We start from the raw sequence: 17094 nt of genomic DNA on the forward strand, positions 1-17094 counted from the left end.
TGGTGGAACACTGCCACAGGTTGCCCAGAGGGGTGGTGGATGCCCCATGCCAAGAAACATTCGAGGTCAGGACACAAGGGGATCTGAGGAACCCGATCGAGTTGAAGATGGGCAGCGAGATGAGTAGATGAGCTTTAAAAATCCTCCAACCCAAATCCAAATTCTATGATTCTATGCCTCAACACACACTCAAAGCACTCAGCACCCACACAATCCCCTCGCACGACCAACCGCCCGGCTCAGGGCCCCTGGGCACAGCGCGGACCCTGCCCGCCGCGGCCCCACACACGGCAGCGCCGCAAAGGCACCGCGGGAACCCACAGAGCGATGCGGGGCAGCAGCAGCTCCCCACAGCCGGGCACACAGAACCGGGCACGCCACGCTGGAAATGCGGGAGCCCGCGGGCACCGGGACACACACAGAGACACAGGCACCCCGCTCGCACCCACGGGCAGGCGCGCTCACGAGGGCGCGCACCCACGGGCACGCGCGGGGCGGGGGCGAGGCGGAGGCGCGCCCGCAGGAAGAGGAAGAGGAGGAGCGGGAGGAAAAGGAAAGGGGAGAGGCGGGGCGTCCCGCAACTTCCCGGAGGCTCGGGCAGGTTGCTCGGCTACCGCGGTGGGCCGGGGCCGGCGGTCCGGCTCGGTTCGGCCCGGCCCGGCCCGGCCGGCAGGTAAGAGAGGGTCGCAGGGAGCCACGGGCACGCCACAGGCAGGCACAGCCGGAGCGCGGCCGCGGCAGGGCACGGTCACACACCCGTGTGCAGCCCTTCTTTATTCCTGTTTGCAGCTCGGACAGCCACGGGAAGCAGCCCCTCTGTAAAAAGGGTTATTTTCTTTCAGATAGCTAAGGCTAGATATGATAGATTTAAATAGCGTCGGAGAATGAAGGAGGATACCAACAACAGCATATGTTTAGCAGAGCAAAATCAACATTTCCTTAAAACAAGCCGCTGTTCCATTGGTGTCATACTGTTACTTAGTGTTATAAATCAGTAGCTCTCAAAGGCAAGCCAGGCTCCTCTGATTGTAAAATAAATTTAATTACGGCATTCAGTAATGGAGCAGTGGTGCCCAGGTTGTGGACCAAGTCTGCAGTGGATGATCCAGAGCTGGTTTATGAGATCATTTAAAATAATAAGGACTTGGTGGCTTTTGTGTGGCCGCAGTGATGATGCACAAAGATATTTGGTTGTTGGCAGTGGGTGTTCAGTCATAGGCTGTTTTTACAGGGCAGAGGCAGATCCCAGGACAGGAAGGGATGGTAGCACTACCAGCTGGTTTTAGGCTGCTGTGGAAACCCTGTTACTTCTGTGCCCTGCGGCTAGCTTGAACTCTGGATCCAGCTGTAGCACACAGCTGCTATCACACTTCCCTGTTCATGAACTCATTTGGCTCCTTGAAGCAGTTTGCATGGACATTCCCTACTGCTGAGGTATGAAGTCCATCCCAGGCTCCAGACTGTCCCATTTTCAGACTGAGTTAATCACAGGCAAGTAATTTTACATGTTCCTGTGCCAACACTGCTTAGAATTATAAGTAGCTTTTTATCCTTGCTGCTGGTTTACACCTTTTCCATGTGTATGTATGCACATGGATTCATGTTTACACAATGTCATATATTGTATTTATATTTATATTTATAGAGCAGAGTCATATTCCATCCTGGGCAAAAGAGGTCTCGCTCTTGCCAACTTCTGTGGTATGACACATGTTTTGCTTCCTGCATCATCCTTGGCTTTTCCTGCAGTGGCTCCCTTTTAAAAATAAAATAGGAAAACCACAGAGAATACTCACAGTTTGCTCTTTATTTCCCAAGTTTTTTGCAGCTGTTAGAAAACGGATGATTTCTGAAGGTCTGAACAAAATGCAAATAATGGTCAGCTGCACCAAAATTGCCAGGGGGATTTCATGAACCGGGGAAGAATGGGAAAAAAAATCCAATGGAAGAAATGTCTCAAAGATAAGTTTCAGTAGTCTTCAAGCATGGGTATATTTTGAAGCATGTTTGAAAGTTTATAGCTTAGTGGTAGATGCCTGTAATTATTTAGATTTAAATTTGAAAGTGAGGAGAAAGGAACTACAAGTATTAGATTCTTTTAAGTAGTTCAGGCTCAGATTTTAAGATACTGAAGGTAACATCAACTCATACACTTTGCTCATTTGTCAGATTTTCTCTCTGGGTTAAATTCCTTTGTTACTGTAAAATGACTCTTGAATGCTCATTCCATATAGTATCATTTTAAAAGAGTAGTTACAAGAGTTTACTGAACTTGAGTCAAGTCTTTCTAGTATAGCTATAAGAATCTGACTAATGGGTTAACTTGTTTTTTCTTCTTCCTCAGAATGACTGCCTTGTGCACAATGAAACATTTATGTCAAGCAACGAGAAATGAGAACATATACGCAAAAAGGTTCTTTGGTACTCTTCTGACACAATCAGCACAAAAGTGGCTCTTTTCTCCATTCTGGATAGTGCTGCCTGACCCTAGGAAGTCTGCTGTGTTTGGGCTTACTCAGCCATATTGTACAGGTGAAAAATCTCACGCACAACCAAAAGGGAAAACAGCCTTTGGAAGTGTTGGGCGAAGAATTCCCTACCGTATTTTGCACGTAATCAACCAGGATGGGGAGAGCTTAGGAAACATGCACCGAGCAGATGCACTCAGACTGATGGATGAACGTGGCCTGAAACTGGTTCTGCTTCGTGAGAATGTAGAACCTCCCGTTTACAGACTCATGACTGGGCAGCAGATTCACGAAGAACAGCTTAAACGTGCAGAGAAGAAAAAATCAAGTCCAAAGCCAGGTATGTGTTCTGTAAACACTACAACACTGAGGACTTTGAAAAATGCTGCATTAAAAGTGGTTTCAATAGATTAAATCCTCTTACTTGTATTTGTGTAAATCCAAAGCAATGTCACTGCAGTCCATGCTATTAAGGATTTACAGTGGTGAAAATAAAATTTTGGATTAGTCCAGTCTTTTACAGAGAAGCCTCCTATTGCCCTCCCAGGATTTGCTATTTTGGCATCTGCTGACTTGTAAAAAAAATATCTTTATTTGAGTGACTATAACTAGGCTCTGTCTCCATGAGACTTACTGAATTTCTGTTCTTTTACTAAGGTATAGAGTGACAGGCAGTTTGTAAAAACTAGTGACCAGATACACCGAAGTAATTATATACTTTTTCACCAGTAGTCATGAAAAACTCTCTTCCTTATTTGCTGCTAGGAAGACAAAGTCTGAAGCCCTTTCTTGTACAGAGTAAGAGAACTTTTTCAACATTGAACAAGTTTCAGTTTTGTTTTTTTTTTTTTTTCTTAAGACTGCCTGCTCCAGCAGTATAACAAACTGAGTTTGGCAAAGAGGTTTTAGAAAAGGCATGTTACCTTGTATCTGCTCATATCCTCAGGCTAACAAAGTGCTTTGGGTAGAGTTCTGATTTTAGAGGGGGGCATTATTGTGGTAGTGAGTTGTTCTGTTCAAGAAACCACAAAAATGTTATTCAGGTGGTAACTACTTTAGAGAGGCTTGAAGGAGGAAGAGGCTGTAGATTGTTCAAATATATGACAAGGCATCATTGTACTTCCAGTTGAATACTGCACTTCACCATTCAATAAAATGGGCTTGAGATGAAGAGCTGTCTAACGTCAAAGCTTTTACCTTCAGCTGTCCTACATGCAGAACACAGGAATTTGCACACTAAGTCTTTAATTCCAGATCCAATGCTTACCTGTTTGTTAGACCTACATTGTGGATCATATGAACAAGAATGTAATTAAAAATACCTTAAGCCTTCTGACCCTGAAGAGATTTCCCTGTGTGCCTCGAACATGCACTCAGTCTCCGAGTTAGGGCAGCAAGTATCTAACAGCCACCCTCTCAGGTGGGTGTGGTGCATGCTGAGACAATGAGATCGGGATGCTCTAAGAAGGCAGCATGAGGGGAGGGAGTCAAGCAAAGCACCATAGGCTGATAAAAGAGAGCAACTAGTACAGGTTTGTCAAATGTTAAGCCAATACAGTTTCAGTTCTGTTTTAAACAGGGGTGGTTCAGAAGGAGTTATCCTTTTCTTCAGCTATTGCCAAGAATGACTTAGAGACCAAGACTAAACAGATAGCACAGTGGATTGAAAAGAGACACCATGTTAAAGTTACCATCCGGCAAGCAAAAGGTAGCAGCACAGACATGGTAAGTGCACTCCTGAAAGTTGGACCAATGTCATTAAACACGTGCAGCTGTATTGACCTCCCCTATTTGGTACTGCCACAATTTTAGTACCTCAGTGGAGATCTAGGTCCTGTACATGTAATGATTGCCTGCCTTAAGCTGCTCCTGTTCAAACACTGGTGTAGAAAAGTACTTCCAGAGAGACAGTTCAGACACTGTTCCTGAAGAATCCAGCTGCAGTACTGGCTTGGACAGCAGAGTCTAAGTAGTTCCTACTAGAGAAATTTTCTCATCTACAGCTTTAGCCGGCTCACCTACTGAAAACTTTCAACAGTGAGGTTTAAAAAAATTGTATTTCACAAACTCTTCTTCTGGAGCTGCAACTTTGGCTAAGATTAGTTGTCCACTCCTACATGAGAAACTATTGAATGGTATTCCAAGACTAGCAAAGTGAACATCTCTAAAATGCTAAGGAGCTGATGGCAATTTCCCAGTATAATTTCAGGGCCTTGAGACTTCATTGTTATTCACACAAATCGGTTTTTTATAGATATTCTGGGTAAGACTTTTTTTTCCCTTGTAATATCTGTAGTGAATTATGTTTCCTTGACTATTTCCTCAACTAAATTGCTGGGGAAAATTGTGATAGTACTTCATCGAAAAAGAACAAAACTTTATATAGGAAGTTAAACTCACAGGGAAAGGGTAACAGGAAGAACTGATTATGGGAGGGAAAAGAACATTTCATGACATAGTCCTGATTTACACTGTCCTTAAATTTAAAGGCTTAACAATGAGGTTAGGAATTCAGCATGTCACATGAATGCACTGCTACCACTCAGTTCAGTCCTACCAGGTCCTGCTAACCTTAGAACAATACTACCCCCTAAGAAAAAAGCCTCATATAATAATATATCTGAATCTACAGGAGGAGGAGGGTGGAGAGGAGTCAGATGCAGACCACACTCACAGACACCCTTAAAGAGCAAAACACTGTGAGTCAGCAGTACAACCTAAATGTTAAGAAATGACTGAATCCCCCTCTAGTGACTTGCCTAAACCTGCTCATGAGTAAAGAACAGTTAGGAAAAGACAGGCTGAAGTGCTCAAACTAGGACCAGTAACTAGTTTGTTTCAGCTAATAGCTAAACTAAACAGATCATTTTATTCCAGAGCAGTTTGAAATATTTTTCTACCTGTATTTGTGCATTCATTTAGTTCCATTTTTCTCTTCCTTTTTAGTTCATGGTTTTTGATCAAATTTTAGAGAATGTGTCTGAGAAAGCCACTTATCTTTCCAAGCCAAAAGTTGCTAGAGAAGGAGTGAGTACCTGTGTTTTGAGGCACATGTCTGACAAAGAGTTGAAAGAACGCCAGAAGATGGAAATCAAGAAAAACAATACAGTAAAGAAAGATGAAAATGAAGATCTGAAGTCAAATGAGTTGCATCAGTGACTTTCTGAAGCAGTGTAAACAATATATATTTATTTAAAAAATAATAAAAAAAATAGATAAAGTTGTTGTTGCGCTTTGCACTGGTCATTCCATGAAGAACACTGTCTAGGTTAACCTTTACTACAGAGTCCGAATTTCAACAGCTGGTATTCCATTTTCCAGAAGCTTGTCTACCGTCTTGCTTTCCATCACAACCTCATCCTTTCCTGGCTGCTTTTTAGGAGGAATGTAGCCACTGAGACGAGAGGCTAAGCTCCTCTTGGGACGAGAATGCTTTGCCTGGCACAAATAGATCCAGAATTAGTAAATTTAACGGGTCTGTGGAGCAAAGACTACTGTTGTGGTGGAGAAAAAAAGAAATCAATGTACATGCCAGGACTGCATTAGCTAAAGGAGCTTTCATACATCAAGATTCTCACAAATTACCTAGATATTTGACCTGTTTTCCTGCTTGAAGTCACATTTTAGAAAAGGTAATGTTTACTCTCCTCTGCAGTGACAGGGTAGGGGTGAGAAGACTTTTCCAAAAGCGTAACTTACTTTCAGGTTCAGCTTTCTCTTTTCAGGATCATGTACAACTGCATGCCGGGCTAGGCTCTGCTACAGTTACAAAGAGGGGGAAAATGAGTTAAATTTATAATTTCCAATAATGAGATTCAGATGAGAACAACTTAAAAAATATGTACCTTCATTGCAAACACTTTTCCACAGCCTGGATAATCACAAGAGAAGGGTTTTTTCTCCTCATGAAAAGAGAGGATATGGCTTTGAAGGTTAAATAAAGTTGTGTAAGTTCTTCCACATCCTTCTCTGGGGCAGCGGCAGACTTCCCTCTCCACAGCATGTGTCTTTTGATGCTGCTTGAGGTAATCCTTCCGTTTAAAAGTTTTGTTACATTCACTGCAGACTATTGGCTCTAAGTGGGAGAAAGAAAGAGTATAAATTAACAATTTTCTTACAAAAGCTCTGAATCAAAAGCCTAGTGGTCTATTAGAACAATGCTAAAATCAACATGAAATGCAAGGAAACTTAAGACACTTCAGGAGGATAATGCAGTATGAATTATCCAGATCTGAAATCCTACATAAAACAAGTTTTTGTTAACTGAATCAAGAAGTTAAGCTGATATATTGAGCAGCATTTTCATCAAAAGTCTAGCTGGATTGACAGCCACTGTACCAATAAAGCTTAGACAAGTTTGGGACACAAAAATTCATGAAATGAGTACAGCAAGGACTCTTCCAGATTAGCAGTTGGTTTCCTATTTGTATCATAAGTTTACTAAAGCATTTGGAATTTACCTGTATGACTGTCTTTATTATGCTTCAGCAGCTCTGTCCAAGTTTTTCCAATATATAAGCAGTTTTCCTTTTTGCATGCATAGCCTGTTGGACAGGACAGATGTTTACAATCACAAAGGGTCTGGCAAACAGTCCAGTTTTACAAGGGGGAACTCCACTTGTAGCATTTGAAAATTAAAGCCAGTTATTCCTTGTCTCCTCCCATACTGCACAGGAATGGGATAAGGCTCATGCCTTAACCATCAGCCCATCTCCAAAAGATGGATTATTTGCAAGGAAGCACCTCAGGAGAAGAAATAACTTCTCCTGAAAGAATCCTGAGCTCTGCTCAGACTGCCACAAACACACCATAACTGAACACAGCAATGCCCACAGTTATATCCCATTTTACTATTCAAAACAAGTGCTCTTGTCTTGTCTGGATCACTAGGCCCAGAACACTTTCAGATCTGTCACACATCTGTGCATGCTCAGCAATGGGAGCAATCCAGTCCTTTGCTGAAACACATCTTAAAAAGAAATACCTTCATGTATCTTCTCATGCCGCTTTAGTCGACTTGGAGTAGAGAAACACTTTCCACATCCTTCTTTATTACATCTAGGTACAAAATAGCAGTGGTTTCATTGCTTTCACCATATCTATGTAGTTTTTGTCAAGTTAAGAACAACTAAAATCAACAAAATAATCCAAGTTTCCCTTTGCCTACAGATCTGCGTGTGTCCCCTTAACTTGTAAATTTTGTAATAGTTTTTAACTAGACTTGGATGACTTTGAGAGTTAGAACTATAGTGTGATTTCCAAATATACTGCAAGTTGAGCTTTAGCTGAAGAGTCCAGCCTTGTATCATCCCTACACAGAGGTTCTTCAAACATAAAAGAAGAACAGAAGGTGGAAGGTTTAAGTGGCTTCTACAGAACCAGCAGAGCACTGACATTTTTGTCTGTCATCCAACCATAGTAGAGAATTTCACTGAAGTGGAATGAACACTCACGTTAAGTGTGACCCACTTGTTAGAAACACAAGACTGAACTTTGCTTTAAGCAGATCTGTAGTGATGTGCTACCCAAATGGAATTGCAATGCACAGCTTCCAAGATTAGTGTCCCCTTTTTCTAGGTACTACTCACATCAATGTCAGCCAAGTCACTGCTTCATACTGAGAAATAAAGGTAGCTGCATTTTACATTACTCTTTTTACATTACAAGTTACTTTTTACATTACAAGTGCAATCTCTTACACTTGTATTTCAAACTACGAACTTAAAACGGGTGTAGGAGGGTGTTGTGTTATTTTTTTAAACTGCTAGAATGCTGATGTTGCAGAGCAACAAGACTTGCTCAGAACAGATCACTGAGCAAAGGACTAGTACCAGAAATATACTTGCAGCCCTGACTACAAACTGATTTATTTTTTTTACTGACACATCAATGAAAAGGCTGAGAAAATGCATTTTCATCTACAGTGTTCGAGTATTAAAAGTTCAGTATTAAAATTATCCACGTACTTGAAGGGAGGTTCATTGGTGTGGTGACACTGATGAACTTTAAGTTGTTGATGCTTCTTGAAAGACTTGTTACAACCTTCAAAGTCACACTATTGAGGAAATTAAGTTATCATTAGGGATAGTTGAGTTCATGTGCTTGCTGAAATCCTAGTCATGGTATGTGAACTTACACAAGTACTGCATAATAACAAGTTTGAGTATTTCACCAGATACACAAGAAGGAGCTTGTTTAGCCTCTACTGCACAGTACAAAGGTAATTACTTACCACATATTGCTTTTGCTGGTTTTGATGCTTGCGCTCAACGTGCTTCTTCATGTTTGATTTTGTTCCAAATTTCTCACTGCACCCATCAATTGTGCACCTGCAAATGAACTGTAGTTTTATTACTGCTGTCAAACAGTGACTTGTTCCCTAGGCAGATACAGAAATCATTGTACAAGAAAACGCAGAATAACTGAAACTCAAATCAATAAATACAGAAGTTTGAAGACACTAAAAGCCAGAGGCTAATTTAGCCTTTTAATAATGTATTCTTGGGGGAGATCTGCCCATTCCTTTAAGCACCTGTTACATATCACTGCCAGAACATGGTCAAGGTTTGATCCCACCCTGTGTGCACACGGTTATGGCAGTGGCCATGACACCAAAGGCATGCATGCCTTGTACCACTGCCCTGTTTTTGCGTCTTTTCCTAATGAACAACCGCGCCTCAGCTTAAGAAGTAAAAACTCGGGCCTTACTCGAACGGCTTTTCCCCGGTGTGCGTGAGGAGGTGTCGGGCGCGGTGGAAGTCCCTCGTGAACCCTTTGCCGCAGCCTTCATAATCGCAAACATACGGCCTCTGAAAGAGAGGAGCTGTTCCAGGGGCAAACCCACCCGCCGCCAGCGGGATGCCCGGGACACAGCCCGCAGCCCCCGCCCGGGGAGGGAACGCGGCCTGCCCGGCCCCCGCGGGGTCCCAGCGCGGCGCCCGCGCCTCGCTCACACAGACGCCTCCCTCGCGGCTCACCTCGCCCGTGTGCCGGCAGAGGTGGGCGGACAGCCGCCAGGCCTTGCTGAAGGTGGCGTCGCAGTCGGGGAAGGAGCAGATGTACGGGCGGACGGGGAGAACGCTCCCGCTGCCGCCGCCGTCCCCCTGCGCGCCGGCCATGGCGGAGGGCACGTGACGGGGCGGGCGGGCGGCGCGTGCTCGGTGGGGCGGGGCCGTGGGCCGGGCCCTGGGGGCTGTGAGGAGCTGCGGGGACGGTACGCGCAGGGCGTGGAGCCCCCGCACAGAGTCACCGAATATCCTCACGGGGGAGGCGCCCACCGGCATCATCGAGTGCAACTCCTGGCCCTGCCCGGGACCATCCCCAGGAGTCACACCATGTACCTGAGAGCACTGTCAGGCTGGCGCGGTGACCATTTCCCTGGGGAGCTGTTCCAGTGCCCAAACACCCTCTGGGTGAAGAAACATTTCCTAATATACAACCTGAACTTCTCTTGACACAGCTTCAGGCTATTCCCTGTCACTGTCCCCACAGAGCAGAGCTCAGTGCCTGCCCCTCTCTTCCCCTCCCGAGGAAGCTGTGGCTGCAGTGAGCTCTCCCCTCAGTTTCCTCCAGGCTGAACAGACCAATGGCTGAACAACAGCTTCTCATGCGGCTTCCCCGCCACACCCTTCTCCATCCTTGTTGCCGTCCTTTGGATGTTCTCTAACAAATTAATGTCTCTCTTAAACGGTGGCACCCAGAACTGCCCCCAGCACTGGAGGTGAGGCCGCCCCAGCTCAGAGCAGAGCAGGACAATCCCCTCCTTTGTCCAGCTGGCCATGCTGTGCCTGATGCTCCCAGGACAGGGCTGGCCCTCCTGGCTGCCAGGGCTCTGCTGGCTCGTGTCCAGCTTGCCACTGACCAGGACCCTCTGCTGCCGTTCCATGGCACTGCTTTCCAGAATCGCATTCCCCAGACTGTGTGAACACCCAGGGTTGCCCTGTCCCAGGTGCAGAATCCAGCCTGCAGAGATCCACACCTCTAATTCTGTGTCCTTGCCGCCCATAACAACCCTCCTGAGGTTTTAAGGACTTAGGGGCTCTGCTGTCTCCCTGAGAAGGATTTCTTGGATTTTACAGTTGCCAGGTCATGTCCTGGGGCACAGGCTCTCCAACCAGGTTTCGTTTAGCTCCCTGTCTTGCCCGAGGATGAGTCTGGATAATGCTGGTCAGCCTCTGGTCCAGACCAGGGGAATCTCATGGACTCTGCTGGATGATGCTTAGCACCTGCCCCAAACTTTGGGTGTTTTCAGTCTGGCTTGTTTGGGATCCTATGGCAGACGGCCTGTCACCCCAACCTGTGGTCTTGCTGTGTCCCCAGGCCACCTGAGGCACAGCTAGAGGAAAAGGACATGAGGCTAAGCTGAGCTGAGGGTCTGTGATACTTTGCTCAGCACCTTCCTGGCACTGACTTGAGCTGAGGGAGCTGGGGGTGTTTAGTGTGGGAAAAAGGAGGCTCAGGGGGGACCTTATAGCTCTCTACAACAGCCTGAAAGAAGGTTGTAGCCATGTAGGGATAGGTCTCTCTCTTCTCCCAGGTATCAAGTGACCACACCAGAGGAAATGTCCAAGTTGTGCCATGGAAGGTTAGATTGTATATTAGGAAAAAAATCTTCAGGAAAGGGTTGTAAGGCATTGGAACAGGTTGCCCAGGGAAGTGGTCGAGTCACCATCCCTCAAAATATTTAAAATATGTGCAGATGTGGCACTTGAGTACATGGTTTAGTGGTGGACTTGGCAGTGCTGGGTTACTGGTTGGACTTAATGATCTTAGAGGTCTTTTCCAACCTAAATGATTTTATGACCACATCATCTGCTCTGTTTTGCTCTATTTGAGTTGTCACATGAGCTTTATTTCAGATGACTTCCTTCATCTGCTGCAATTCTCCCCACAGAATGAGTGTGAGGAACATGGTAAGAAAGCTAGAATATGATTGTGACAAGGGAACCATCATGTGGAGAAAAAATTGCCAATCTGTGGAGAAAAAATTCCCAATCCTTCTTCCTTGTTTGTGTCCTCAGAGCTGTTAAACCTGAGCACATGGTGGTGCTTGGAGGAGGCTAGGGAATAGGAAGAGGAAGAAAAGGGGAATAAGGGTCAGGAATCCAGTGTATGGGGACTGAAGGAGGGAAGGGACACATGAAGTGAGGTGGCAGAAGTGCCAAAGGATGGGAAACCTAATGATTGGGGAATCCAATGTGCACAGCACGTTGTGGGGAGGGAAGATGCTGGGCAGAGTGAGGAGTTCATGCTGGCCAGGAGCAGATTCCCATGGCTCCGGGGGATGTCTCTTATCTCAGTCATCTGTAGCTGGATTAAGGCAAGGGCTGAATCAGTCAAACCACAAAGCAATGGCAAGAAACCATCTTCTTTTCAGCAAGGTAGACAGTCTGAAAAAATCTCAGCTTCTAACAAATACTAACCAAAATATATGGTTTTGGTTGTTCAGGGTTTTTTGGCCTGGGAATTGCAGTCCAGAAAGTTAAAAAACAAGTTATAAATGTTTCCTGTTTGAGAATATTTTTTTTTTCCTTTCCTGTGAAAACATGACATTGCCTCAGGCCACTCTAAAACAGGTGAGGAAATAGCATGCAAGGCGGAAAACTTCAGAAATGTTGCTACTGGCTATGCAGAGAACAAACATTCTTCACATTGGGTTTTGCACTTTGCAATGCCTGTTTGAGATTTTGGCAGAGTCCTGTGGGACCTTTAATCCACTTTTGGAAATGTATAAAGAGTGGGTGACTCAAGGTCAGAGGGATTCTTCTTGTGTTGTATTTTTGATGTCTTCTGACTTGATTATGAGAGGGAGGGTTTTGAAGAGTCCTCTAGGAGAGCTAGAAAAGAGAGTGGGTTGCCTTTCAGATTTGATATTATAGTTTTCCTCTGTAGGAGGTGGAAGGTAAACCTGCTAAGAGGTAGGCATATGCCAGAGCAAGGTCCACACTACAGCTGATAAATTATAATAATCTGTAAGCTGAAAAGGAAAAAAAAACCTCAAAAAATTGTGACAGTTCATTCCCTAAGAAAAAAACACAGAACGCTTTCACTCAGACACATAAACCCTCACAGGGTAGTAAATCCCTCAGACTGATTGAAACTATTTCTTTAAGCTACCAAGATCTACTCAGAATTAAGTCTTAATCAGAGAAAGCCTTCACATAGTGCTGTGAATACTCCTATCCCTCTGAAGAACTGCTGAGTGAATGGGCCACATGTAGTTTTCTACCAAAGGCTGTTTCATCTTCCCATCCCACCATTCTGCTATAAGTAGTGGTCTTTACCTCATCTCCAAGGTAAGTTGCTTCTCTTTGTGCAGCACAGTTGAAGTCAAAAAATCTAATGTTTATGAAACATTCTGTTTTCTCTAGACTTGTTGTTTGTTTGAGGCACCATATCTAGAGGGTCTCTTGGCATGGTCCAGTGGCGGTGGGATGCAGAGAGACTGTGACTTAAGAATGACACTAACTACTATTTATGCATTCTGAGCTGCTCCCAGTAAATTTTGTATTGGTGGTTCAGCAATCCTGCAACAAGACCAGACACATCTAAAAAATGAAAAGCCTTTCTACTTTCCAGAGTAAGAGGAGAAATTGTGTTGAAGTTGGCAAGAGTTGTCAGGAAACTTCCTGCAGTTATTGGAGAAGTTCCTCACTTATACATGGTGAACATACAAGGTAGGATAGAAGTAAAACATAGCAAATAAGTAATTTTAGCTTTTTTTTTATAGAGGTGAATCTACAAATGTGAATGAAAAGAGCAGAGGTTGGGAGAAGGGTCTTGGTGGGTAGCTGTATTAAGAAGGATCAGCCCAAGCACATTGGAAGTAGTTCCTGTGTCTACTGTATTATTGCTCTAAACTTTTCTGTCAGTTTCCTCTACTCCAGTCTACTTGCAAGGTTGTATGGACCCCAACTCTCTTTCCCTCCTCACAGCAATCACTTTATTCTTTCCTTCATCAAGTGTGGACTCACTCTTCCTTTTTCCCTGAATCACAAACCTGCTGCACAGCTAAGGGAGCATAGGATGAAGTACATGTGAATTATGCAACCTGGATGCCAGAGGTGAATTGCAGTCAGGATAATGTTTTCTTCATCTCTCTGTTTACTGAATTATAGCTGGCTTGTAATGGTGCCAGCGTCCTCAGGAGCCCTTTCTAGGGATTTCTGGGAACCACAAAAACATGTTAGGAAGAGGATGGAGTTAATCAGTTGGGCTTTCCTGCTGCTATATTCAGCCCAGCAAGCCGCCTCTGACAGATGTTTCTGCTTTTAGGCCACAAGGAATATTATTGACTGGCTTTCCCTGTGTTCAAGAAGCATGTAAAGCTATCAAAGACTTGTTTTCCATAAGAGCATTTTCTTGTCAGGTGATGTTTTTCTATCTCAGGCACAGTGGATTTTAATGAATTTCTCAATAGACTGATTCCTTGAAGAGAAGAAACAGAGGAAATCTGCATTAGTTGATCTTTCCTCCTGTCTGTGGGAGGCATGGGATATAAGTGATGGTGAAGTTGCACAGCAGAGCTGTGAGAAACAACACAGAGAGCCCTCTGCTGCCCATCAACCCTCCCATTGACTATCCTGACCCACTTAGTTTGAATGAAATTTTCTGTATGTGATACAAAGTAAATTTGAGCCAAGTCCCCGGTGTTCCTTGCATAGTTTGAGGCCAGTCAATTCGTATTGCTACCTGGGTCCTGGATCTCTACCAATCTTCCATGACTTGCATGAAAAGAAGGGAAAATCCTGACTCGGTAATCTGCTTCCCCATGAGCTCTTTCTGGGTGGGATGGGGCAAAGGAGAATTTGGGCACAACCCCTCCTTGGGCTGTGAGATAATGGAGGGTCCTTCTTCTGGAAAACACCTATTTTCACCCCATTTCTGCATTCACTCTGGATGATTTGCTTACCCATACATTCAGCTTACCCATTGTACAGCAGTTGGACAGGATCAGACAAGACCAGGTTAAAACAAAATGGCCCCAGTTCTCCTTTCCACCATGGCAGTCCCCTGAAGTGAGCAGAGATACTGCTCAGTTCCCCAGCTCAGCTCTGGGAAGGAGCTGCCTGCTGGAAAGACATTGTGCCAAGGAGTTGGACAGAAAGCATGGGCAGAAGCTGATGCACAGGAAGTTCAGATGAATATGAGGAAGAACTTCTTTACTGTGCAGTGATTGTACACTGGAACAGATTGCCTAAAGAGGCTGCAGAGTCTCCTTCACTGGAGCTATTAGAGAAGGGTCTGGACACAATCCTGTGCCGTGTGATCTGAGATGGCCCTGCTTGAGCAGGGGTTTGGCCCAGATGACCCCCTGTGGTACCTCCCAGCCCGACTCATTCCATGATTTGGTGTTGTTGGGGTAATACTGACTCACAGCACAGGCAGTTTTCATATAGGACATAACACTCAGCATTATGTCTGCTCTGCAGATGGTGCCTTTCCTAATAAGCCACAACTATTTGTGCCCGCAGCACTGGGCTCTTGAGGAGCCCACATGACATGGGTCAGTAAGGGCTGCAGTTATCCATCTGACCAAAACTGCAGGTGCAAAATTATGCCTGCAGCTATCTGAGGCCATAAAAGCAAGGCTCCTCTGAAGCTGCCACTCAGTAGCTCAGTGAGCCCTTCCTCTTCCAGCCAAGCCCCATGGAATGCTTGTCTGGCTCATGGTCTGTTCACTCTGACTGAGGAGAAATGCAGTCTTACCCCTCCTTTCCCTGCAGCAGTGGCTAGGAGGGTTGGTTGTTTTAGTGGACCATAACTATTGTTATAATTGCTGCTTCATCAGACAGAACTATTAGTCTGTCAGCAATGTATTAGATAGCAACACTTGTCTCAAATGCCTGTTAATTATCTAAAAAAGCAAATTTGCTTCCTTTCCCACCATGGTCACTCGTGTCTTGTGCAGCTGAAGCTGTGATCCTTCAAATACCCCTGCAGATAGTTGTTATTACAAGGGTTGTGCCCTCAAAGCACAGAGCCTGCTGATATGGGGGGGAGATGCTGGACTAGTTCCTCAGGGCTTGATCCAAATCCTTTCAAAATCAGTAGAAAAATGCTCCCAGTCTTTCATGGCTTTGAATTATATCCTCAGATAGTAACTTTTCCCAGGCAGGAATTTTGCTTCAAACATTGCTTGAATACATTTGAGAGATCTGGCTGTTGATAAAATACTCAGCCTTGAGTCAAAATAACCAGTGAAAGCCCTGAATATAGTGGGGTTTCTTCACTGTAATGGTACTTTTCTTGGGTAAAGCAACAATCTGATCTGCTTGCTTGTCCAGAGTCAGACCTGCAGTAGCTTTTCAGTTACTTAGAGACATCCAAAACATGAAAATGTGCTTATCAGTGTAAGGGTTTGGGGCAGCAGATGTCCACAGGACTTTAGAGCATTCTCTGCGTACTGCACAATCAGAGTCATTTAAATGCCAACACTCTGCTCCAACAGGCAGAGCTGCCTGCCTTCTCCACCTCACAGAAGCCAAAATCCCATAAAAGTATAATACCACCATAATGGGTCACAAAATGAGCTGACTTCCCTGCAACATTCTGTACCCTGCTGCCTCCATCACCCCAAACCTTCCTCCAGGCTGCTGTGCGTGGGCTGTGGCAGTGAGCTCCCTGTCCCTGAACAAGAGCATCTTCAGAAGGAAAATTTGTGCCTTGAAGCCGCAGCCCCCAAGAAGATACAGCCTAGAAGCAGGTCCCAGGGGCTGAGTGTGGCACAGGATGGAAATCGTTGACATGGGGGCAGCAACCCTTGAGCAGGGGCCAGGTGACCCCAAGGGTGGCTGGTTGTGAACAAGGAACCTGGAAAGCCTCATGCCATCAGTTTTCATCATCTCAGGAGTGTGCTGGGAGACAGGTCCTCTTTGTATCCCATCTAATAAAGGATTGAAGAAGAGAATTCTTCTTCTACACCAACCTGCACCTGAGTTAAATGCCCAGCAGCTTCTTAAATTCCTTCCTTTTTGGTTTAAATCTGCACAGCATAACTGCTGGAGGAGTCTGAGATAAGGAAATAGCTTCTCCACAAGGGTACCGCTTCATACAAATTTCAATGCATGAGTTTTCTTGCAACAGTATTCTTTTTACTCAGGGAAGTTACCAAGGATCTAATGAAAACCATCATCAAAGCCCAGGTAAATTTTTCCACCTCCCTCAGATTTCCCTTCCCAGATATGACTGATGACCCTGCAAGCACACAGTTCTAGGACTGCAGATCTGGGGCTGCAAAAAGAAAGCCGTGTCCATTTAGTGAAAGGAGATAGGGCCATCTAGTGACAAGAGAAACTTGCATTCTTCATGCCATTCATTCTGTTCTTCATTCTGTCCTTCCTTTCACAAGCCCACGAAAACCTGTTCTGGCCATCAGGACTGGTATGGGCAGCTCCTCGCCCAGGGACGTGCATGGCTGAACCTCATGAGGTTCACACCTCTGGAGCTTTGCATGGCACTCAGCAAAGCTTTTGCATGCAGAGGTAGTAGCACGAAGCAGAAAGGCTGCTGGGATCTCTGACAAGGTTTGGGAAGAGTCCCTGGTGCCTCACAGGCAATGCAGGGGCCAGTTGTAGGCAGAGTTTGACCCGGGATTGACAGTGTGAAATGGGACTCTTGTGTTCAT

At 45.0% G+C, this 17094-nt stretch overlaps 2 protein-coding genes across 4 annotated transcripts; one reads left to right on the forward strand and one right to left on the reverse strand.

Moving 5' to 3' along the window:
• Positions 1-534: 534 nt before the first annotated feature.
• MTIF3 (mitochondrial translational initiation factor 3) lies at positions 535-5688 on the forward strand. Of its 2 annotated transcripts, XM_079314040.1 has the most exons (5): positions 535-673; positions 1819-1989; positions 2345-2808; positions 4048-4193; positions 5415-5688. In XM_079314040.1, the coding sequence occupies exons 3-5, from the start codon at positions 2346-2348 to the stop codon at positions 5625-5627; spliced, it is 822 nt and encodes a 273-aa protein (XP_079170166.1). In that variant the 5' UTR covers positions 535-673; positions 1819-1989; position 2345; the 3' UTR covers positions 5628-5688. The 2 variants fall into 2 exon arrangements, with proteins under 2 accessions (XP_079170166.1, XP_079170165.1); XM_079314039.1 differs by lacking the exon at positions 1819-1989 and having other exon boundaries at positions 543-673.
• On the reverse strand, positions 5640-9601 carry GTF3A (general transcription factor IIIA). Of its 2 annotated transcripts, none has more exons than XM_079314003.1 (9): positions 9446-9601; positions 9177-9277; positions 8701-8797; positions 8435-8523; positions 7453-7526; positions 6929-7012; positions 6314-6543; positions 6168-6224; positions 5640-5906 (listed from the first exon to the last, which is right to left on the reverse strand). In XM_079314003.1, exons 1-9 carry the CDS (start codon positions 9584-9586, stop codon positions 5748-5750), a joined length of 1032 nt encoding a protein of 343 aa, XP_079170129.1. In that variant the 5' UTR covers positions 9587-9601; the 3' UTR covers positions 5640-5747. The 2 variants fall into 2 exon arrangements, with proteins under 2 accessions (XP_079170129.1, XP_079170128.1); XM_079314002.1 differs by having other exon boundaries at positions 6168-6227.
• Positions 9602-17094: the final 7493 nt, after the last annotated feature.

The sequence above is a fragment of the Erithacus rubecula genome (genome assembly GCF_903797595.1).
Source record: "Erithacus rubecula genome assembly, chromosome: 1".
In the NCBI taxonomy this organism is placed as follows: Eukaryota; Metazoa; Chordata; class Aves; order Passeriformes; family Muscicapidae; genus Erithacus; species Erithacus rubecula.

Bases quoted from the DNA above. Each gene is read 5' to 3' on its own strand.
- GTF3A (XM_079314002.1), bottom strand. From the start codon at position 9,586: ATGGCCGGCGCGCAGGGGGACGGCGGCGGCAGCGGGAGCGTTCTCCCC. The intron at 6,228-6,313 runs GTACATATTTTT...TTGTAACTGTAG, and splicing joins GAAAAGTGTTTGCAATGAAG to CAGAGCCTAGCCCGGCATGC. The intron at 5,907-6,167 runs GTAAGTTACGCT...TATTTGTGCCAG, and splicing joins AGAGAAAGCTGAACCTGAAA to GCAAAGCATTCTCGTCCCAA.
- MTIF3 (XM_079314040.1), top strand. From the start codon at position 2,346: ATGACTGCCTTGTGCACAATGAAACATTTATGTCAAGCAACGAGAAAT. The intron at 2,809-4,047 runs GTATGTGTTCTG...TGTTTTAAACAG, and splicing joins AAAATCAAGTCCAAAGCCAG to GGGTGGTTCAGAAGGAGTTA. The intron at 4,194-5,414 runs GTAAGTGCACTC...CTTCCTTTTTAG, and splicing joins AAGGTAGCAGCACAGACATG to TTCATGGTTTTTGATCAAAT.